Raw genomic sequence first — 23518 nt, forward strand, 5'->3', positions numbered from 1 at the left:
TTAGTCTTAAATTAAATTCCAATAATTTTCTCCATTAGAAATTTAGTGTCAGATGCAGGAAGCACACTTTTAAAACAAATTATTTATTTCTTTGTTTTCTACTTGCTAAGAAAATCCAGGAAGTAGACAAACTAGACACGGGTAGTCTTAGTATATTAAATTTAATTATAGGTTACACAGAATATGATTTAAAAACAGCAGTTTACTACAATAATTTTAACCTGCAATATGTGCAAATAGTTTAGAAAACGGATTGTCATATTCTCTGACACAGCAATTTTCTTGAGTTACACTTATTGTATTATGCGAATGTGTGTATTAATTATCCTATCTGTAGTTTAGCCAGGTTTCCAAAATAGATTAAAGGTTTGTCAAGAAGTTCTGTCTCTTGTATTTCTTATCACCTCATTTAAATTTAGTGAAATTAAACAACTAAATGGAAAATAACATTGGTTGTGAACAGCAGCACTGGTAGCTGTTCCAGATATCTGCTGTTTATAGATGTTATGTCTGTTTGCCATAAGTTCGTAAGCTCTCCTTATTTACTGCAAAACTGCAAGGAGCATAGATTTGCAAGTAGCTAGTCGGACTACTGAAAATATTTCTCACCAGCTTGGTAAATCTCTTTCAGTTCAAACATCCCTGGTCATCTTTCCTACTTGAAAACAGCATTTTTACATTCTGCATTTAAAAACCTGTATTTAGTCATACACTAAAAGAGCTCTCTGGGCTTTTACTTAATATGTGTCATTGAACAGAAATGTTGCAAATGTCAAAGGATATGATGAACAAAACAGTCTTAGCAGAATTTTAAATTTTTCTCCAGCCATTTTTATGAAAGCAAAAAAATGTCTTTTAGTTTCTTCTTGAATATACAGACTGGCCCAAACAGACATTCTCTTTATCAATCTTATAATTACAAAAACTGTACATTACAAACAGTATAGAAACAGACTGAAAAGAATGTGCCACACATCATGGCTAATTATATGCGGTTTAAATTTACAGATATAAAAGAAAGTACAGGCTACTCCCTTATAGTGCACAGTTATTGTGTTGATACAGTATATCACTAGTTAAATTGAAGTGACAGGAGGTCTCTAATCCTGCTCGGCAGAAAGAATAAGAGCAAGGTCTGTTCGGTAAAGCTTTCCTCCATCAGACAAGGCCATGATGTTTTTCTTGTATGTTGCCAGGTTGTTAATGTCTAAGTCCTATTTAAAGAACAGATAATGCTTTATAATCCAGTTTAGTTACCAACTACAGTTGCCAATGGGGAGGGGAGGGGGAAGGAGGAGATCTGTCTGGTGCCTGCCCGCCCAACAGTACCATTTGTTTAAGTGCTTGCATACAATTCACATCCATGCACACTAGATTGTTGATATTAATTGTTTCTGAAGCCAATTTATAACACTGTTGCTCACTTAGTTAAGGAATTACATTATTACTTCTGCCAAGATTTCTAATTGTCATGCACTTCAGGAATTATGATTTAGCAGCTCTATCGTAATTGGGTGGATTTAAACTCTCCTTAAAATCCCAATTTAAACTAATCATTAAGAAAAGCTCTAGAATTACCTTTTTGTTCTTTTCACACAGATCTTTCAGTAATGCATCTAATTCATTTTCATCTATGTATCCATTGCCATCCTGAAAAATATTAGTATCAATGTTTATTTTTGAGCATTTGTTTTTCATTTTGGCTACTGTAGCATTACACCTAATCTATTTTTCCCTAATTCAGAAAATTTAAGTGATATCAAAGAGTATTCAATCAATGCATAAAAGGCGAGTTTTATAATATTTTTCAGATCACTTACTTGATCATACAGCTTAAAAGCTTTATTGAACTCTTTCCCACACATTTTGACACTCTAAAAATCAAAAAGAAAGCCAAGAGTTAGAAGAATAATATATAGTGTTACATGTTCAAACTTCAAAATGTAAAGCTACATACCTTAAATTGAAGAAGAAAGTTTTCTTGCACTGGTAGTAAACTTTGGAGATAAAAATGAGAGTTCAAACAATTATTTTTTTTCCATAATGGCAACTGACATGCAATACTTAGATGATATAGGTATAAAAACATACCTGGCCATTTCAGTAAGTTCCAGCTTTCCATCATTGTTTGAATCAAACATCTTCAGCTGAAATAAATGTAGATATTTATTATTAAAGTATTGATCAGCACAGCAAAGAAATAAAGTATTTCTTTGGGAAATCTAAAAGCAATGGGAAGGTACTAATTAAATATAATATAGGAACCTAATTCAATAAACTCACATTTGCTGTATGGTACATTTACTATAAGGAAGTTTACAAATTATTGAAAATATAAATTCATAACTAGTTATTCTACTATAAAATCCTGGTAAGGAACTGTTTGCTCAACTCTGATAGTTGTGTTGAAATGTTCACTAAATCCAGCTCCATTCAACAGTGAACTTCCCAAATCAGAGATGTGCATGGAAGCGCATTTACATCTTGCAAAAACTGAGCAAGGTCCACTTAAGTATTTTTAAATCATGACAGGTCACTCAGGTTATAATTGTCACTCCCACAAGATGCAACACCCATTGTCCAGAGCCAAAGGGCTTTAAGGAAAGGGTTTCTAACCTTTCTATCTTTGAAAACATCAAATAAAAGAAATTGCTTCCACTTCAGTCCCTACAACCAAATACCTCACTTGGTCAATATAAAGGAGGGACACAAACAGCTGCACCAGTAGCAATATGCATAGTTATCTAATCTCTATGCCTAATTACCAGTATTCACAGTAATCACTGCAGCTGAATTAAACTGTGGTTCCATTTTGTACTGCTGAATTCTGATTGTTTTATGTGTGGACTATAGTGTCAAAAGATTTTAAATACCCACAAAGGCTCTTGTTTGTAACTCAACTGATTTGAATAGGGATATTCCAGATTTCATAGAATCATAGAATATCAGGGTTGGAAGGGACCTCAGGAGGTCATCTAGTCCAACCCCCTGCTCAAAGCAGGACCTAATCCCAACTAAATCATCCCAGCCAGGGCTTTGTCAAGCCTGACCTTAAAAGATAAAGGCCAAAGGCTCTGCAATCACATCCGCCAACTCCTTTAGCACCCTCAGATGCAGTGCATCCAGCCCCATGGACTTGTGCTCGTCCAGTTTTTCTAAATAGTCCTGAACCACTTCTTTCTCCACAGAGGGCTGGTCACCTTCTCCCCATACTGTGCTGCCCTGTGCAGCAGTCTGGGAGCTGACCTTGTTCGTGAGTTATCTAATCTCTATGCCTAATTTACACCTGTATCACTGAGGTCAGAATTTGGCCCCTCACAAATGGCCCATAAGCTATAGCCATGGTATCCAACATCCTCTACTGAACCTGTTTAAACATTATTTTAACCTCAGATCAAGATTCAGTGCCATATGGTTGTTGTCTATTGAATAAAGAGACCAAAAAGTACAGCTTTTTTTTTTAAAGCTACTGAATAGTATATTTGGTCTTGAGTCATGATTTAATACATAGAGTACATAAATCTGCATATAAAAGGGAAAATAATTCAGTTTAAAATCTAATAAAGTATAGTAGCTAAAATTAAATCTTAAAACGTAGGTTGGGGTGTTCACTTCAATTCCATCTAGATGTGCTATCTTCATGTAAAAGACAACATTTATAATCCTTATTCAATTGGTTGCCAAGTCTACACACACACACAAACACACACGTACGTAAATGAGATCAGAATCTGCCTCATGCCATGCACTTCAAGAAAATTTTGAGCTTGTAATTTTATTACAAGTGAATTAAGTAGCTAATAAATATAATCTTACTTATAGAATGAAAACAGGACTGACTTAATGTCATGCTTAGCTTATTCCCAGCTTTAAACCCCTATAAACACTCAAGTATTAATAACAAAAGGTCTCCACTATTGACATGTAGTTAATTTTATATAAGAACTATATCTAAGTAACTTCCATCAAATTGAGTTTTCATGTAATAGAAATATATATGTTAATGTGATTTTACAAAATATTATATACTATTTTAAACTATTTTCCAGGATCCTGTTGTGTATTAGAAATTGGTTTACTGCCTAAAATGTAATATTTAATGTATCATAGATACAGTGAAAAGTCAGCAAATTGCATTGCCTCTAATCTCTTAAGAGACATGGCTAACTTGAAATTAAGACCTTTTAAAATTTAGTTAGCAGGACTTTGAGATATTAGACTGCCTGTGACTTCCTCTCCCAGTCACTGTACAATTTTATGTTCCTATTTTCAAATGTTATCTCCCTCTTGCTGTGTGAAAGTTTGAAAAAAAGCATCAGGGAAAACTTACTGTACAAAGAGTTGTTGGAGGTGTAGCTGAAAACAGAGGGTTTCTCCCTTCTCTCACCCACCCCTTTACTTTCAATTACAGTAAGTTTAGCTGTACAGTGGTTGGGGGCAGAATCACACACCTGTATCAATTTGTTTGTACCCCTTTAAATACAAAATTCATGCTGCAGGAAAAAGCAAAGTTTTTCCTAATAAAACAAATTAGTGATACAGAGATAGTATAGAAAAATGACTGTTTCTGCAGGCATACATTCCAGTGTGACCACCTGGCTCCTTCTAACCCTCCCTACCCTTCATAGGAACTTCTTCCCAGCGTACCTTTAAGGGGAAGGGGGCTTTAAACTTGGCAGAGGCAAGCAGTTACAGCCCTAATGTGGCTATTTTTTGTCTGGTTGTTAGATGCCTCTCCCTTTTTCTAACTGGTAAGTGTCCTTAACTCCTGTTATGTTTTCTGTTTGTTAGTTTTTCCCTTCTAATTTTTGAGGAGATGGCATATCATCACATTTATCACTTATTTATAGTGTTAATTCTTTATAACTGTTTCAACTTGCTGAGGTCCGAATGTAGGGCACAATCTGGGCTAAAGAGTCATAAAAATTGCAGTGCATGAAGGTTAAGGATGTGAGATTTATTTCTCCAGTGTGTAACACTTTCTGCAACTAATCGGTCATGAGATTTCTAGACATAGCTTATCATAAGAAAACTGAATCATTAGATATTTGTCTTAATTAACTTCTCTCATAGTTGGGGTCAATTTGAGGCATTTCAGCCTGAAATGTTAAACCCCTAAAATATTTTAGGGTGAAACCAAGTTGCTGGCAAAGCAAAAGCAAAATATCACGACTTTGGCCATTCTTAAAAACAGGGAATTTTCTTCTTCTCTTTCTCTGGAACACACAAATCTCACTGAAAGTTACATGGAGGCCACTAGAGAGTCCTGTGTTCAGGAGTTATGGGGAGGGCGAGTCTGGCTATGTTTAAGGATAGGCCTGGCTAGGATTGAAGCAGAGCCTGCTCTATCCCACCTGCCTATGAGGCTTGCCCTGCTATCAGGTTCCCCTTCTCACACTAGCGTAGGGCACAAGGAAGGCAGTAAAAAGTGTAGAACTGGCACAAAAAAAAAAAAAAAAAAAACCACCCCAAATCCATTTAGCATTCTGTACTTGAAGACTAGCAGGTATGTTCCTTGCCCATTCATAGAAAAGGAGGATTGAGGCATATTTTGGTATCTATTGGGAGAGTTGTCACAAATGTAGGGTAAGATTCCTTTAGTAACTGTGAGGAAAGGGAAAGAAGAGGAACAGAGGGAGGCATAGCAGGGGGAAGAATATATTCTGCTTCCATTCCCTACCTGAGAAGTTTAAGAACAGGCATATGTGTCCTTAGGGTTCTAAAGGTCAAAGAAGTATGGTAAATGGTTACCAGAGATTCTGGGCCCTTCCTCTGAGAGGATGGATTAAACCCCACTGCTACTTGTGTGCACTACTATTCCATCAGTGATATGCAAGGGACACTTAGAGAAAAGTAATAAATATATGCCAAACAAATGTGCCTGTATCATAGACCCTATAGATCATTTTAGATAATCATCAGGTTCTATGCCATGGAATTAAAAACAAAGATCACTCTAATATTTTTAAGTATTTAATGAATGCATACCATAATTTATATTTTGGGCAATCTTACTCAGCTTTTCTTTCCTTGTGCCCTACGCTAAATCATGCAGTAACTTAAAGCTGAGGTGTAGAGCCTTTCGTCCAGAACTATCCCATTGCCCTTGGCCTTTGCAGATTACACAAAGAATTGCTTCATTCATCACCAAGATGCAGCCAAATCTAGGCTGAAATGTAGCACCTGTTTAATAGTGCAAGCAATACAGCACAACAGTGCAGGACAAGAAATGAAGTCAACTAAAAAGGAATGGGTAGGTAGACTATAATTAGTTAAATTGGAATTTGGCTCAGGCACAGGTTAATCTGCTTATTCTTATGACAAGTGCCGTTGGATCTTTAATAACAAGTGTTCAGAGCTTCAGTTTTTAATCTTACCTGAAAGGAAAGAACCTTTGGTGGCAAAGTTCTTAGTACATGCTGTGGTGTTGGTTTGTCAACAACACTTAAAGTTCCTTGAAGATTTCCTGTACTTATATTAGGCCCAACATGGCTTAATTTACAGATCACAGCCAAAGGTGACATAGCTACCGAATTACCTGATATGCCTCCTTGGCTTGGACTATGATCTCTAAGGTGTGATGTCTTATTTTGCACAATAGGGATCCAAACTGATTCTCATTCAAGTCAATGGGAGCCTTTAAATGAGAAGTTAGTGGCCATAGATGTGCACAATACTGTGCTTTTATGGATGAAATGTCTGAATAATCTTACCATTATTTCGGTGTATTCTGTTAGCTTGGAATCATCAATCTGCTTATTTGCTTTCTGTAGTAAATCTTTCAAAAAACTCTGTGAAAGTAAAGTAAGCACAGGTGAATATTTGCTCCAAAGCCAAAATGATTACAGAATAGTTACTTTCATTATTGTACTCTAATTTCAGTCTAGAGGCAGTCTGGGAAATTCTAGTTTTACATATTTACTACTGAAATGTAAAATAGGTATGAAAATAAGTAGTAGTTTCCATGTTAAGTATATCTGACAACAAAAATTCTTTTAATCAGACCAAGTATACTGCATCATCTTATTTTTAAAAAGATTCCCACAGAGCTTTGTGCATAATATGCCTTTTGTTGTACTATACAGAAGTCTGGAAAAGTAGTTTGGCATCCAGCTATACTGTGTACTAATTAATTTTAACAGTAAACTACATTAATTAACCTTGAGACCCATAGGAAAACTTGGATTCCTAGTCACTGCTTGAAATATAGGAATAGTTTTACAGAAAAGATTAATGATTAATCCAGTCTACTTTCCTGCCTACAGCAGTAACCTGATGCTTCAGGTGAAGGTGAAACCTTCTTGCTCCTTCACACACACATACTGCAAATGCACTTTGCCCATTTTGCTAGTTTGAGAGGAACTGGCAAGGTTTCTTCCTGACCTTCAACAGCAGCTACTTTTACTCTAAAGAATGAAGTTTTGTTTTCCCCCCTGATTAGTTTGAACAACTGTCCTAGATAAGTGACATTAAAAAAAAATCTTAATTTATTAAGCAAGGCATCTGCAAGTCTTGAGAACTGTGCATGCCTGGCAATTTTCAGTGAAGAACACACGAAGCTGGTTTAACCTCTTTATCTCATGTTTTGGAGTGCCGTTGCTTTTTTTCCACAGTTTGGACCACATTTTAAGATAGGATTTTCCTCATGAGCCATCTCCCCTCCCAGTCATGTATGCATAATGCCCCTGAACTTGAAATACAAGTATGAGAGCTATTGGGTCCTACTGTCACCACCATACTGTATATTTTCTCATCAGGTCTCTCTGTACCTGTGCTATATATTAAAACTATCGCAGAAATGTTGTGAACAGATTTCATGTAAACATTTTAGATCATATGTGCTTTAAAATTTAGATCATATGTGCTTTATGCGGGGAGTAAAACCAGTTACAGCAAATGCATAATAATATTTTCATACTTGCCAAGAGAAGTATTTTATTGATCACTACCTTAAAAAAAACAAGCTACAGTATATAGTTCTGAAAGGATGAAAATGATGCAGATTTTCTGATGCAGATGAGATTTGCTCAGCACAGCAGAGATGGGGAGCCATTTAAGATTTTCTGGTTGTTCATTAGCCCAGCCTTTAGTGGCTGGTCTAAACTATACTCTCTGGAAACAGTCCCTTGAGGACTGTCCAACAACCAGGGATTGCTAGATACAATGTGTACCAGTTGTGCCTCTTTCCTGACCTCATCTCCCTTTTGACACTCCTGTATGTGGGAGCGTAGGTGGGAGGGGGTAGCCCCTTGTATACCAGGGTCATAGGAGCTGACTATGCCAACTGACATCTCTTCTGTGAGGTGGGAATCCTCAGCAGAGGAGATACAGACATTCTTCAGCTCTTTTGCACTACCAGAGCAGCTCAAAGAGGATGGAGAAAAAAGACAATTTGGCTACATGGATTTATGAGGTGAGTTTTGCTTTTATAAAGCTCTACTAAGGATTTCAGACAATTTGACTTTTGAATGCTTTGGTTAATGTATGTGCAGTTCTTGTCTAGAATTCTGCATATGGACAAGACAATTGGTCTCAGCCAGTGTGTTCACAGGGCCAGGTCCTCAGCTGAGGTCCTGTGGAGCTATGACAGTTTGCACCAACTGAGGATCTGCACCAGAGCATTACTTGAAGTGGAATTCTACATAGAAAAATGGTTATGTACAAATGACACTTTCCCACTTGGACTTGCTCCCCATGTATATTCAGAGTCAAACAATATCTGCTAGCTTTAGTGACAAGAATAAGTATGGGCTGCTTTTTACTACTGTTAACTGCAGAGCCGACACAGCTAATAGAACAAATTGGATGCTGTTGTTGCTTGTGCATCAAATGTGCTAAGATCCCATCAGTCATACCTATGCAAACTGAGCGCAGGCAATGGGATTGCAGTTGTGTTGCACAGGGGTTAGTATGGCAACAACAGTGTTGCACAGGTACACTGAGGGCTTAAATTGGACCACAGAATGTTTAGTAATGGTAGTGATGCAGCTGGGAGAAAGAACCCACTTTCTCTCTCAGTCCTAGCTAAGTTTGTAGGGCGGTTAGTTTAAAAACATCTTTTTACTTCTAAACTGAGCACTTGTTATTTGGCAGTCACTGGGGGACAAACATGGATTTGCACTCAGTGCCATTTTTAGAGTCATTTATCAGAATAGAAATTACACTTCAATTTGTCTGTAATAGAAACATCAGTTTCTATCACTTGCCAGTTGTGTTTTACATTTCAACAGCCATATATATCAGTACTATCGGTACTATCGTGTAATACACCCACATCTGTATAATCATTGTGAAATAATCATCAATTTACCTTAAGTTCTTCAGTCTCAATGTAGCCACTATGGTCAGTGTCATATTTTCGCCAGGTCTGCAATTAGTAATTGAAAGAGGTTTATTTATGTATCTATTTATTTGAAATCTAGACCTGGATGACTTTACAAAAGGAAAAATGGGATACAGTACCTGCATGAAATCTTCACTTGACTTTAGCTGCTGACACCTAAAGAACAATAGGAAGTTCTCTTCTGTTGGTAATATCTGAGCAAGCTGTAACAGATTTGAAGCAAGTTTAAAGTTTGTTTTAAAACTGCAACGGTTTCTTTGAGAACAGATAACCTCCTTAGTCGGGCTCTAGAGACAAGTTAAAAATTGTTTTCAATTCCCGTTATTTGGCTGTTTAGTTGTATTATTATGTGTCTTGCAGCACACACCAAGAACCTCAGTTGGGTATCGGGGGGCTTTACAAATACAGTCATTACATTGTCTTACTCTCCAGGTAAGATTTAAATTGTGTGCTCTTACTCCCAACTGTCGAACAGGTTGTTACATTTAATTTGGAGCCTGCTCTAATGCCATTGAAGCCATTAGGAAACTCTTACTGACTTCAGTTGTCTTTGGATCAGGTTCTCAGGCCCCAATTTTTCATCTGCTCATTGTGCAGATTCCCACAGAATCAGGTCCTTAAAGGTTGTTCCATATTGTTCCAACATGTAGAGTGATGTTGCTTTCTCAGTGGCTCTCTAACCGATCACAAACAGGCCCACCTGTCCCCTTCATTAATAAAAATCAGAGATGCCTTCCCTATCTTACTCTTGATGTGAGCGCTGTACAACCCTGATCAGCTCTCCTTTCTTCTCTTGGTAATCAGTACTCTCCATGATGACCCAAGGAGCCACGTGCCATTTGCTGGAGTATCTCCTGTACATTAGAACGGGGAGCATGCCTCTCAGTGGCCTTTGGCTCCCTGCTTTTGATACGTTCCTCAAGAGCAGACACAAATGAAGATCAGAGGGAAAGGAGTGAACCAGCAGGCCTAGAGAAAGGGTGAGAGAGGCGCCTCACATTCACAAATGCAGAGTTATGAAAAGTGTGGTAAAAGCTTAAGTGTGTAGGAGTGAATAGGAGAGCAAAGGGGGGAGAATGCAGAGAACCATGGCGGATACAGAGAGCAAGGGTGAAGGAGAACTGTATGGAAATGTGGGTACTGAGTAAAGGAAAAGGCTGAAAAGGATAGTGAAAGGGAGAAGGCAAAGGTGCAGTAAGGCAAGCAGAGAAACCAATGAGGGAAGGAGGAGAGAAGAGAGAACAAGGAAAGAAAATATGGAAGATAGATGGAAATCCATCCTGGAACCACAGCCATTTGTCAGCCCCAAGCATGAGACCTTGCTGAGGAAAAGCCAATTCAAGAACCAGAACTGCAAGGTGAGGGGGACTCAGCCCTTCAACCCATCCCATTGACTTCAAGGAATATGCCCTGAAAACTCAAAACCTGATGAAAATCAGTTTTCACAAATAATAGTGACGTGGTTTTCATTCTGAAGTAGTTGAAAAGGACCATTTTCATTTTTCAAAATTGTTTAGCTTTATTAAAATAATTATTGAAAAATTTCATTTACTGGAAACCCAGGTTTTGGAAAATGAAAACTTGATGATGGTTTGGATAATGTTTTCTATCATTTAAAACATAAAAATGACTTTTTTCCAAAGGAAAAGAATTGTTAATTAAAAATGTATATATATTATAAAAAAAATCCGTTTTTGAACAAACAACCTTTTTGTTTGAAAAAAATGTTGATCAGCTCTAATTAAAATAGGAAAACCGGGGAGAAGAAATGGAAAAGAGAAGAAATTTGAAAACATAGGTACAGAGAAGGGGAAGGCAGACACCTTCCTTTTGGTGTTAAAATTCTTCTTAAATGCATCCATTTGTAAAAACAGCATCCTTGTAGCCTTGTCAAGACTGGATTCAAAATTCTGTTCTTTTCTGTGCATTTCAGATCTTATCTCCACCCCTATTTCAATCCCAATTCACTGCAATTGAATTGGGATTGCAAAACTGGGGCTTTGTTGCTGAATTCCAATGGGACCATAGCTGCCTGCAACTCCTATCCCTCACTCCATAGGTGTCTTTTAACATGTTTCAAGGAGATGGAAATAGAGCATCTGTATTTCAAAAATTACCACTGCAAAAAATCACTTTAAATTGTATCAACATTTAACAAATATAACTGCACATCACTCATTTGACTTGCAAGAATAGAGCAATTGGTATAGACTATCAAGTATAGCAAAGTGCATCCTGAGAGATTTTGCTAAATTACTGAATACTAAATCTAATCAATGTAAAATGAGGTTTCTGACTCAAATGTTCAAAATTCCATTCCTTGATAGGTAGAAACCGAGTGTGCATACATAAGTGTGTGTGTGTGTGTGTGTGTGTGTGTGTGTGTGTGTGTGTGTGTGTGTGTAATAGATATGGGTGTGTGATCTGTTTCTTCAGTATTAGCACATGGGAAAAGTTCAGAGACGTGGAATTTACTTCCCTTCCCCAAAGGTCTCCTCCTTTACCTCTCCCAGTGGAGGAATTGTGAGATCAGAAGTAAAACACCACTTCCATTCACTTGGTTGATATCAATGGGCTATGGGATTATTGCACTTGGACAATGGGAAGTGGTGCACATTGATACGGACATGTGGTTATTATATAGGTATTTGTAAGAGGTTAACAGGCATAGTAATTTCAGATCTTTAGGTATTAGACCATAAAATATTCAGCCTCTACAAGGACTTCCAGTTACTGTCAAGAAAAGTTAGTTTAGCACAGCACAGCCCTTGCAGTACTACTGAATGTTAAGTCATTGTCTAATTGTAAAGTTGGGAGTTATAGAAATAGTGGCCTAAAGTTAGGCTCCTAAATCCACAATCAGGCATTCAAATAAATGGCCTCAGAAGCACTGCACACCCAGCAGCTCTCACTGAAATATTGCATTTTGCATATGTCAATGGAAGTTGGTGGGTGGTTGGCAATTCTGAAAAATCAGGCCACCTATGTGCCTAAATTAGGCTCCTATATGTGTATTTAGACATTAGTTTTTGCAAATCTTCATGAGTATGTAAAAAATTCCAGATTTTCAATATTGCTATTTATACTCAGTATAGGTAAACCTATCAGCTATCTGAAGTTACCACATTTGTTAGTGATAAAGTCATCCTTATTTATTCAGCAGCTATGGTACAGATGTGTGTGTATGTTTGAGAGTGTGTAGGCACTTTGTCATGAATTAGAGATTTTTCACATACTGTAGGTTATGACTGGTGGAACAAAATACCAGTTAGGTTGTGTACACTTGTCCCTACCAAGTGATGAGTGCTACCCTGTTCACTGTCAGATGTATTATTTATATCATAGTGGATAAATTTGGTTGGTGGCTAGCTGTAGTGCAGCTAACCTCTCCTAATATTCCTTGTTTTGTTTCTCTCACCAACTGTAGCATTTTTAAAATATATTTTCCTTTGTTAGTTTGTCTGTTCAGGCCAATTTGCCCCCAATGTATATTTAAGGCTGTAGCTATTTTAGGGCCAGATCACGACAGGCCAAGCATTGTTGATGAGAGAGCACAAGGAGCCCAAAAGGATAGTGTAGCCTGCTCCCCGGCTTGTTCAGAGTGGGATTTGGGCTTCCCTAAGGCACATCTCCCAAGCTCCCCTTGGGGTGATCAGTTTCCACACCACACCTTACTTGACCCGGTAGCTAATTGCTACAAGTTGTCCCTTAGTGTCGGGACTTAACTGGCATAACCAATATTCATTTCCATAAGGAAGAATGTCCTCCATTAGTGTAGTTATGGTAAAAAGTGAGTATGTAAATGGGGCACAGGGCTGGTCCCTTTTGTAACGTTCAGGGACTAACATTACTTGTTTCATTCTGCAGAACAGGAAGGTGTCCATGGACCAGTTTGAGAACTTATTTCTAGGTTTATATCTTAAGCTCATCGAGAGCAAAAGGAATTCCTTCCACTCATTTCAGTGGGACTGGGATCTAACCTTTCGATCATATAGACAAGTTCCCAGTTTCACAATCAGAAGATATTTAATGTGTACAGTTTAAAGGAGAAACGTGCTGCCACTGCAACATTCCCATTGTGACTTACTGGTAGCTACAGTTAACTGATAGTGAATTCTGAAAGGATTAGTCTAACTTTCCAAAGAACAACCAACTACCAGTACTAAGCTACATTTAAGGTACAAAATATTTTACCACTGCCAATAAAAATATTACTTTAAGTTTTACTGTCCTTTATGTAGGTGTGTAACTTCCACATAGGCCTGAGAGAAACATATATGGTACCACTTTCTCTGCATTAGTGTTTTATAGATAAGTGAACTGTCTCATTTGATAACTCAGTATTAAATCATATTTGCCTAGATTTTTGACAAAGTAAATTTTCCCTATTTTATTTATTTTGCTCCTGTTAGCATTGTAGGACCAATACGGCAGGAGAAAGGGAGCTAGATTCTTTTGATTCTTGCATCAACAGCATTAATAAAGTTTCAGCTGCGGATTTTTTATTACTAATTGAGTTGGCAGGGTTAGTACTGTAGTTAGGCATACCATCTTTTTACTTGTAAATGGAGCAGATTTGACTAAGTCATTAAGAGAGTAAACATGGAAGCCTGGTGTTAATTTCTAGAATATAAAAGTAGCAGTAGCTCATGAGGATGTTTAAATAGGAGTATGAAATTTCACAAGCACTTACAACGGCAGACTCAAAGGACTCAAAAACAGTTTGTGAATGTAGTGTGAGCTCCTGTTATTTTTATGGTGAATATGGCAGCTGTCTCTGTTTTATGAGTAATAGAGCATGGTTGGAAAGATGCTTCTGCTGAGACTAACTTGACCCCTCTACCTCTCATTATGAACTTGTTAAAGAAAGAAGGGGATTGTTACCTAATTGGAAAAGGAGCTACAATATTTAAAACAGACCAACATGAACAGTTTTCTAGAAATCATTCTCTGAATGGATCTCATTTGCTGATATTAACCCTTTCCTTAAAATACCTGATTTACATGCTTCAATATATTTGTCTTAAAATTCTAATCTGGAAGGGGGAGAAAACCATTTTCAGTATGGTAAGTAGTTACTTTGCCTCACAGGAATAAGCGTTTAAATCATGTGGATACGGAATAACTGCAGTCCTGAGATGTAAAAAGCTTGGACTTTAAGATCTACATGTCAGTGAAAGCACTGACCAGACCAAATATTGGGGTGGGTAGTGGGACGGAGTATCTTATGAAGGAGAGTAAGAGATATGTCAGATTCTATATTTAGCCGGGGGAAATTAGTTAAAAGCCGGAGAACTCACTGCAGCAATGTTCTGCAAAAGACAGTATCTGCACTTTAAGGCTTCACTTAATCTAGTCAGCAGAGCTGAAAATGCATTACTGTAGGCCATTCAGGACTCCTCTTTAATAGATCTTCCCTGAGGAATAATTATTAATCAGGATATTTTTAAAAATCTTCAGGTGCCATGTGTTATGGTGATTGAGTGACTGAGTGACTGAGTGCTGCATTTATTTATACTAAAAAAAAAGCATGGTTCATGGACTCTGCATGAACTTTGGAGTGGGGAGACTTCATAATACAGCATATAAATGAGCTGAATTCATTTTGGAAACATTGGGCATTTTAAATTAGAAAATTTAAAGGGTCAGGAAAACAAAGTCTAACTGATCATCTGTAAGATTATTATAACACTTTGCACATACAGCACCTTTCATCTGAGATCTCACAGCACTTTATAAACAATTCAGCTTCACACTGATTCAATGATGTATGTTAAGTAGTATTAAAGTTACTTATAACCTTCCAGGGTGCTGAGGCCCTCCAGTTAATTGCTAAATGCACTCAGCACCCTTGACATTAGTCAGTGTTGTAGGTGCTCAGCACCTTACAAGATCAGGCCCTATGGAACTTGGCCAATGGCACATAATGAGTCAGTCAAAAATAGAACTCAGGAGATGCAACCTCCAGTTGCCTTGTCTAACCAGTAGACCACTTCAGGAAGTGCCTGTACGCACTTCATGTGACAGTCTGCTGTCATGTGTACTCTGAATAAAAAAGGCATGCTTCTATTAAAAAAAAAGTATTTAAACTGGCCGGTTTAATTTCATACACTATTAATCTATTTATCTGGGGGGAAAAAAGAGATGCCTGCACTAACTTTTCCTACTTGCAGAATTTTCAATCTGATTATGAATCAAAAGTTTGGTCAAAATTTAATCAGTTTAATCTTAAATATAGTAAGAAATTAACAAATTGAGTCACAATTCACTTATCCATGTACATTTAGACTAAGTGACATGAATATTTTAGCAGTATGTGGAAGTTACATATGGGAATTACACCTAAAGAAGAGAATATACTCCAAGATAATAATTTATATATATACTGGTAATAGGATATTTTATATTGTAAATCTCATTGGTTATTATATATTCTATTCAGTATATCAATTCTAAATAGCTGTAGCTAAGTCAGTCACAATACAAATGTTGCAGTAATAGCATGTTTCCAAGGAGCTCTTTATAAATTGTTCAGATATATTTTTCTGATAGTCAAACTGGGAACATGATTGTATTTTCTAAGGGTTAAATCCTGATCTCTTTGAATTCAAAGGCAAAACTCCCATTGACTTCAATGAGTCATGAATCTGGTCCTAAAACAGTGGTTCATAAACTGTACACCAGCCCATGGATACCTTCCTGTTGATCTGTAGAATTAAACATTGAGAACCAAGTAGTGTGGATTGGGAAGGGAAATGGTTCCATGAGTGTCCATCTTTCTTAGAAAGTTGTCTACACAATGGAAAAGCATGAGTACCATATAACCCAGGGCAGTGCAGGTGGCAGGGGCTTCTAACTTTTGCAAACAAAAGTTTTCTGCTTACAGTTTCTCTGTCTGTGTTCAATAAAGGAATTCATAAGTAAACAAAATCTCTCACTAACTGGATTGTCAAAACATTGCTGAAAATGTCAACAAGATTTTAGCCTTCCCCTCTGTCCTTACCATATGCATTAATTAGAAATAATAACCATTATGTACAATGATTACAAAGGAGGAGAAGGAGGGAAATCAGATTCTTAGCCAATTTACATTGAATTGTACTTCACACCCACTACAGGAGTTGTGGGAAGGAGGGCCAGTTCAAAATCAAATTCCAGAATAACTCAGGATAAAAAATGTTCACAATATTCCAGCACATCAGTGTTTTTAATAATTTGAATTTCCTGAAAAGATGCATTACAAGAAAACTATAATAATGGTCTCCTTTATTTCTATTGACTCAAGCCTGTAATGTTCAATGGAGTCTAATGAAGTGTCTGAGAAGGAGAAAGAAATATTTTGTTTTCCACTAATGTCTCAGTGAAAAAAAAATACTAAAGAACCTGAGATGGGGAAAGAAGTCTCTGTTACAGCAAATACAAGACAATGCATATATTTATAGATTATGTTCAAGTTATCTTTGTATTACTATACTAAGAGCATTCTGTGCACATAAACATGACTGAGCCTGAAATAAAGAAACTAGCTTACCTCTACTATTCCTATTTTTCCATCAGTACTTTTCCCATACTGGTCCACAAAAGCTTTCATTTCAGGTGTTAATTCCTATAAATTCACAATAATGGAATTATTATTTGTAAAATATGTAGAAATATGTGCTAAGTATTTCAACACCAATGAGTAACTACCAGATAATATATAAAAATCTAGTTAGAGTCTAGATTCTGACAGTCTTATGCTAAGTAGTGCTTTACTTTGAATTATCCTGCTGCAATGACAGTGACTACTTGAGCAATACGATATTACTTGATAGGAATGAGTGGCAGAATCTGACCTTTAGATATTCAGATCTTCTATTTTACCTTTCAAAATGAGAATATTCACATGTAAAGACAAATCTGCTGGAAGGTGGGTCTTTCTGTTCCTTTGTTTAATCAAATGGCAATGAAATTTCACAGTTGATTACTATTCAGTTTTTCCAGTTTTCATTTTTAAATGAACAAAGCTTAAGTCTTTCACACTAGGGGAAATTTTTATAGAACACATTGGGACACCAAAATATTTACCTTTCACATTTTTCTATGTTACTTTCATTTGAATTGGATTTTATCCTCTTTTGACCAGTCTCCAAACAGATCTCACAATGAAGTCATACACGTGGAATTTGTACATCAGCCATTTGTATTGTTCACAGTTTATGATGTCATAAAAGCAGGACTGTAACTTCATTGCCAGAACCAATGTAAGGAGAGGCTATGTTGTGAGAGAGTAATCCCTTATTGAAACATATAAAGCAATCCTGAATAACAAGGTAAATCCACAAAGCCAATGTCAAAATGCTTTTGGTATAAATGTTTGCTCCCATGACACACTTGTTTCAAAATGACAGCTTCTCTTTAAGATTTGGCAGTGGAGTCGCACCAAGGATCAGTCTGACTCAGATCCACTAGTATAGACTCCTTCACCTTTGAGGAGCCCATTTTATTTCTTTTGGGCTCTTCATGAGTCCAAGGATCTATGTTAATGGATCCTTCGTGCAGGATCAGGGCTTAGAACTGTAGTATAAATAGTATCTCAGTTATTAAAATAAAAGAGACTATAATGTTATGAAGAGTCTAGTTTTGCAGTCCTTTCTTAGGTGAAACTTCCACTGGAATTGTTGGGAATTTTGCCTGAGTCAAATCCACTAGATAGTGCCCAAAATTTGTATTACTAGAAATTGCTAAATGCATTACATGTAAGTGTTTATGACAAAGCAAATCACAGCCCAATGTTCTCTTTGTTTCAAAGTCATCTGTTGTGGTTAATACTTTTCAATTGTTGTAATTAAGACATGATTATTAATACTTTGCCCTTCAATGTCACCTTTCACACAAGGATCTCAAAGTGAAGAAGTATTTGCTTAGTGATTGAGGTCCAGGCCTGAAAGTCTAGATATCTGCATTCTAGTTAGCCCTGATTAAATATTTTGATATTATTGTTTGTTTCCAATAGTACCCACAATATGTAAGGTACTGTACAATCATACAAAGAGGCATGGTCACCACTTACAATATAAAAAATAGAATGTCAGTCATCTAAAAAATATTCACTTAATACATTTTTTAATTTTAATCAGTTCTATAACTGATTGAATAATATCCTTTGAATAACTTATTTGTTGGATATATTATGTGGCAAATAATTGTATCCAGTACTCAACCAGTTCTAATCTTGATTCCACCACAGACTTGCTGCTCTGTTACCATAGACAAGTAACTTGACCTCTCTGTACCTCATTTTCCCCTTTTTAAAATGGAGATATTTACCTGACTAAGAGGTGTTATGTACACATTAGTTTTTGTAAACTGATTTGAAATCATAGGATGAATGGTGCAATAGTAACACCAGTACCGTTGCACCTATGAACTTCAAGTCAAACTATCTCTATTAAGTAGGTAAATATTGTTCTCATTTTACATATGGATAAATCAAGGAAAAGATGTTGAAAAACTTCCCCAAGGTTGCCCAGTGAGACAGTAGGAGAGCTGGGAACCCCGTTGGTAACCACTTCCCCACACATTTTCTCTCTTGGCAATTGGCAAAAGTGAAGTAAGAGAGAGAACATACCAAGTATAATGTAGGCCAAAAGAGGTTGAGCATATATTTTTGGGATTAAAAATTGTGATTTTATTTTTTGCAAAAAAATTATTTATTTTAGCATTTGTAAAATATCAGCTTTGTATTTCACATACTGTAATGTGGTAGAGTGGTGTTGGAAAATATGAAATGTCACCAAAAATAGCTCAAACACAAAATTGCAAATGTAACCTCCTTCTGACAGTATTACATGACACAGAAATAACATGCATCAAATTGCATGCTACTGTTCTTTGGAAGTAATAAAAAGCAAAAGGATGGACTTCACAATAGTCATTTGATTAATAAAAAAAAAATCACATGGTTGTTAGGTAATGAGAAAACAATTAGGACAGTTCAGAAGCTGGGAAGAGCACTGAGAAATGCTAAGCCATCTTGTTCAAAGACTGAAATCAGTGAGATTCTATAAGGCATGTAGCATGACTGATGTATAATCCAGCTATGAAGAATGCATAATTGAATATTCCAAAAATACAGAGCAAGAGAAACTATCTGAAATGCAGATGCAAATGATGAGAAAAGCTTATGGGGGAGGAGGGAAAGGGACAGCACAGCCACAGAAATCACATATAACATCCATTATCCATTATCTTCTCATTGTGTCCGTTCCGGCAAAGAGCAAAAAATTCAAAGCCACTGAATTAGTTATCCAGTGAGGCAAGATAGGTGAACTAGTGAGATGATTGTTGGGCAAATGACCCTCCAAATCCAAGAATCAGCTTAGATTTGAAACCTCTGATGGCACATATCCATAATCCAAAAAAGACTTCAGTGATCAAGATATCAAGAATCTCTAGATGATCCAATGAGAGTACTGAAGTTCAGTGTTGTTACTGTAGATTGGTCTTTTCAGCAGAATATTCCAGAAATAAGCTTGTACCAGAGTAATGACAAAGGAAAAGTTAATTAAACACCTAAGCACTTTCAAAATATAACCTAGTGTGCAGGCAGAGTCTATTAAAAAGGCATAAATGGTAAAGTGGGTGGGAGACAACAATAATCCTACAAGCATCTTATACATTACTTTGTGAACACTCTAATTTTTTAAGTAGAAGATGACTTATTATGACGCAAATTGCCTCTTGAGAAATGTGAAGATGAGTTTAAAATGACATTTTCCTGTTGTAAAACCTCTGCATCTTTCATCCATTGAGCATTACATTAGGACTATTTTTAAAATTACAATTCATAATAATAAATATGTTTGAAATACAGTCTTGAACATCATCTTTTAACTGGGTTTACTTATGGTTACTGCCATCTCAATATGTTAAAAATATTTAATTTTAATGAAAGAATTGAAATAGGCTTTTCTCCTCCCCCTCCCCTTTTAAATGTAATTTACTTGCCTCGCTCTCCTTGTGGAAAGAAACTAAGATTATACATATCCTTTTCCTCTAGAAGCTGCAATCTCACATAATTTTCAGTACTCTGAGTATCCTTTTAAATCAAATTTACCTATGCTTTTGGATATTAATTCTACAGTAACAGCTATAAAAAGATTAGGAATCTAGAGTGTGCATGTAATTTTATATGTAATATTATAGATGACAGATTTCCAGCTGCGTATTAACTCATGAAGCTAGTAGGAAGATGTTACTTTCCACAAAACAAATAAAAATACTGGTACACATTTGTTCTCCAGCCTTTAACAGAAAGACCCAAACAAAGACAATAATTCATTATCCAAAAGCTAACATTTATTTCTTAATTTTGATGTAGCCCTATATGAATTTATAACCCTTTCCCTCCCATACACACACAGATCAGCTAGTTAGTGCGCTTTTATCTTATATGCTTTTAGAAGTATCTTTTAGAGTGGATTTAAGTAGGCTTCATTATACTGTGCTGTATATTTTAGTGTGATGCTAAGTGGTCTATTTTATTTTCTGATTTTTTTAGGGGTTATTTATTCAGTAAGGAAGTGTCACTATGTATTTAAACTAATATCTTTATCTAGAGGCATTTGGTTTTATTTTTTCAGAATGTTAAAAAAATAATAGTATCATCTTACTTTAAAACTTTTTTCTCTTGCTTAAGAAAGTGCTGAATTTATAATTGTTACAAATTAAACTCCAATATGCATCTCTATTTGTCCACATTTTAATAGTATCCAGGTAATTTCTCTGCTCTCTTGTCCAATTTTGATTATCAAGGTTTAGTATTGATTTTCCTCTTTCATAAAACCAATGAAGTGCAAATAAATAGTTAAGAATGATCTGCAGATCTGTTTATTGACCACCAAGGGGCAGAAATGCAGATAAGCCTACACACTTCCCATGAAAGAAGGAGTTAAAAATGAGTCCAGCTCATGAAAAATTAGTTATTTAAAAATATTGGTAGATAATTGAGTGAGGCAAAGAGAGAAGTCTTGCTTTAAATCTATATTATATAATAATGCCAGTTCTATATTTTTCTGGACTCTTACTTTTTAACATTGCCAGAAAAATCATTTGCATTAGTACCAAGGTGGAATCTAAATATTACCTTGTATCTTGTCAGGTACCCCTTGTCCCCACATTTCCCAAAGTGACTGAGCATCCTGCTTGATTTGTGTCAATTTCTAAACATTGCCTTTGCCTGACCAGCTAAGTGATTGAACATTTGAAATTCTTCATTAAGATGAAATAAAGCAGGAAGAAACATTAACCTACCAATCCTGCCTTCTTTCGTGCCTGCTGAAGCTCCTGGATGAAGTTCAGCAGCTCTTTCCCATCCAGGTACCCATTGCCTACAACAAAAGAGTTATGGTTAGTGTCCTAGAACCCTTTGATTTGCTCCCTTCCAGCTGCTAGAAATAACATTTACAAACCTTGTGTTAAAAAAATCGGTGGCTTTTTGATTGTTTGATCTGCTAAATTAGGCTCAGTCTCCTGCCACCCCTCGCCCTTCCAAAGGCATCTACATGCGAAGTTACTGAAGAGAAAACAGCGGCATCCTAGCTGCGGCTGGAGGCATTGAAATTTGAATCCACTTAGGGGAACCTGAAAGTTGCCCTGCTAAAGGCGCACAAGCCTTAGGCTAAGAAGGTTGGGCGCTAGTGCATAGCCCCAGCTCCACCCCGGCCGCCTGCTTCGCAAGGGGCTCGAGCTCCGGGCTCTCTGGGAAAAGTTATGACTTGTCCTGGGGGAAAGTTTGCAGCGGAGCCTGCCGGGGTGTGTGTGGGAGGGGGGAGCCCGAGCCCCCCCGGCTCGGGGTTTGCGGGGGACGGGGGGTGCAATGAAATATAGTCACCATCAGAGTCGTAGTGATTCCAGATCTCGAAAAACTGCGCGGCTGAGATCTCGACTCCCTGCAGGTGAGTCTCCGCGGCCATGGCGCGTGTGGCTGAGGGCGAGCGGGCTGGAGAGCGAAGCTGGGGCTGGGGCAGGGCGCTGCTGTCCGCGGTGCTGACCCTCCTGCTGGCACCGCGCTCCCTATTTATCGCGTCTGGCTCGCCTGGGCCACGCCCCCCGCTGGCCGCCCCCTCCCTCCTTCCCGCCTCCCGCCTCCCCTCTCCCCGCCTCTCTCCTCCTTTTGGGGGGCGAGGCTGCCCCGCCAGGGCTTGCTCGCTGCCAGGTGGGCGGGTGCCCCAGCTGGCTCCCTTCTCCCTGCCTCACCCGGCGTCTGGGGCCAACGTCGGCTAAAAGCCACCCGGGCCAGCTGGAAAGCTGCAGCTCCTCTAGCAGAGGGAGCCCCTGGGGCCCTGAGACAGCCCTGGTCTCTCCTCACACACCCACCTCTGCCTCTCTGATGGTCCCTGTCGACCAGAGCTATGTCAGCAGCAGAGAGTTGAAGCTACCACACACATATGGCTGGGGAGGGGTTGCTGGTGATAGTTTTGCCAATGAGGTTCATTAAATGTGTGCTGCTGCTGGAGCTGGGGCAGCTGTGGATAATTGCGGGGCCTGTTTATGTATGACCATGCTCCCCCTACACATCTTGAGGTGTGGTGTACATGTGAATGAATGTCTCTGTAAAGACAAACAGTCAATAATGCCCTTTGGGAAAGTTTCAAGGGAGGTAACACAGGTAGAGAGCTACAAATCAGGGCTTGTCTTTACACTCAGACAAAACTCTTTGGAACCACGGATGTGCTCAGATGCCCTGGTGTGTGCTTGGGATAGGCACAATATGAAAATGCTCCACCCTAAGCTGGTGCTACTATTCCATCAGGCTTGGAGATCTCCCAGCTGAGCCCCTTCCCACTTAAGATCCAGACACCAATGAGGGAAAGGACTCCCGTAGCTATTATAAGCTGAGGAGCAAGAATTTCTCTTAGAATTGCTGCATCAGCAGGTTGGCAGGCAGGGAGTAGAGCAGCCCAGCTGAGGTCCTCTCTTTCCCTCACTGGGAACATGGTACTGTAACCATAGTGTGGTTCTGTCCCCATTAGGACAATTTATTTCACTCTGTGGTCCTGCGCACCTGGGATGCCCACTGCAAGCAGCACCAGGCCCCAGCACCCCTCTTCCATCACCCCTAACCTCAGGTGAGGCAGGATCCTCCTGACTATCTCCTGGAGCTGACTCTGCCTAGATACATTGCCAACTGTC

General features: G+C 37.9%; 1 protein-coding gene across 1 annotated transcript; it reads right to left on the bottom strand.

Annotated features, from left to right (window-relative positions):
- Nucleotides 1-142: 142 nt before the first annotated feature.
- On the bottom strand, nt 143-22464 carry CALB1 (calbindin 1). Its single transcript, XM_005299365.5, has 11 exons — nt 22218-22464; nt 21638-21714; nt 16875-16949; nt 9463-9546; nt 9311-9367; nt 6714-6791; nt 2092-2147; nt 1958-1997; nt 1821-1874; nt 1579-1650; nt 143-1214 (listed from the first exon to the last, which is right to left on the bottom strand). Exons 1-11 carry the CDS (start codon nt 22297-22299, stop codon nt 1101-1103), a joined length of 789 nt encoding a protein of 262 aa, XP_005299422.1. The 5' UTR covers nt 22300-22464; the 3' UTR covers nt 143-1100.
- Between the last annotated feature and the right edge of the window lie 1054 nt (nt 22465-23518).

The sequence above is a fragment of the Chrysemys picta genome, chromosome 2, assembly GCF_011386835.1.
Source record: "Chrysemys picta bellii isolate R12L10 chromosome 2, ASM1138683v2, whole genome shotgun sequence".
NCBI lineage: Eukaryota > Metazoa > Chordata > Testudines > Emydidae > Chrysemys > Chrysemys picta.

Coding starts and splice junctions, on each gene's coding strand:
- CALB1 (XM_005299365.5), bottom strand. CDS start 22,299: ATGGCCGCGGAGACTCACCTGCAGGGAGTCGAGATCTCAGCCGCGCAG. Junction 16,950..21,637: donor CACGAAAGAAGGCAGGATTG/GTAGGTTAATGT, acceptor GTGAATTTATAG/GAATTAACACCTGAAATGAA. Junction 1,651..1,820: donor CTTTTAAGCTGTATGATCAA/GTAAGTGATCTG, acceptor AATATTTTTCAG/GATGGCAATGGATACATAGA.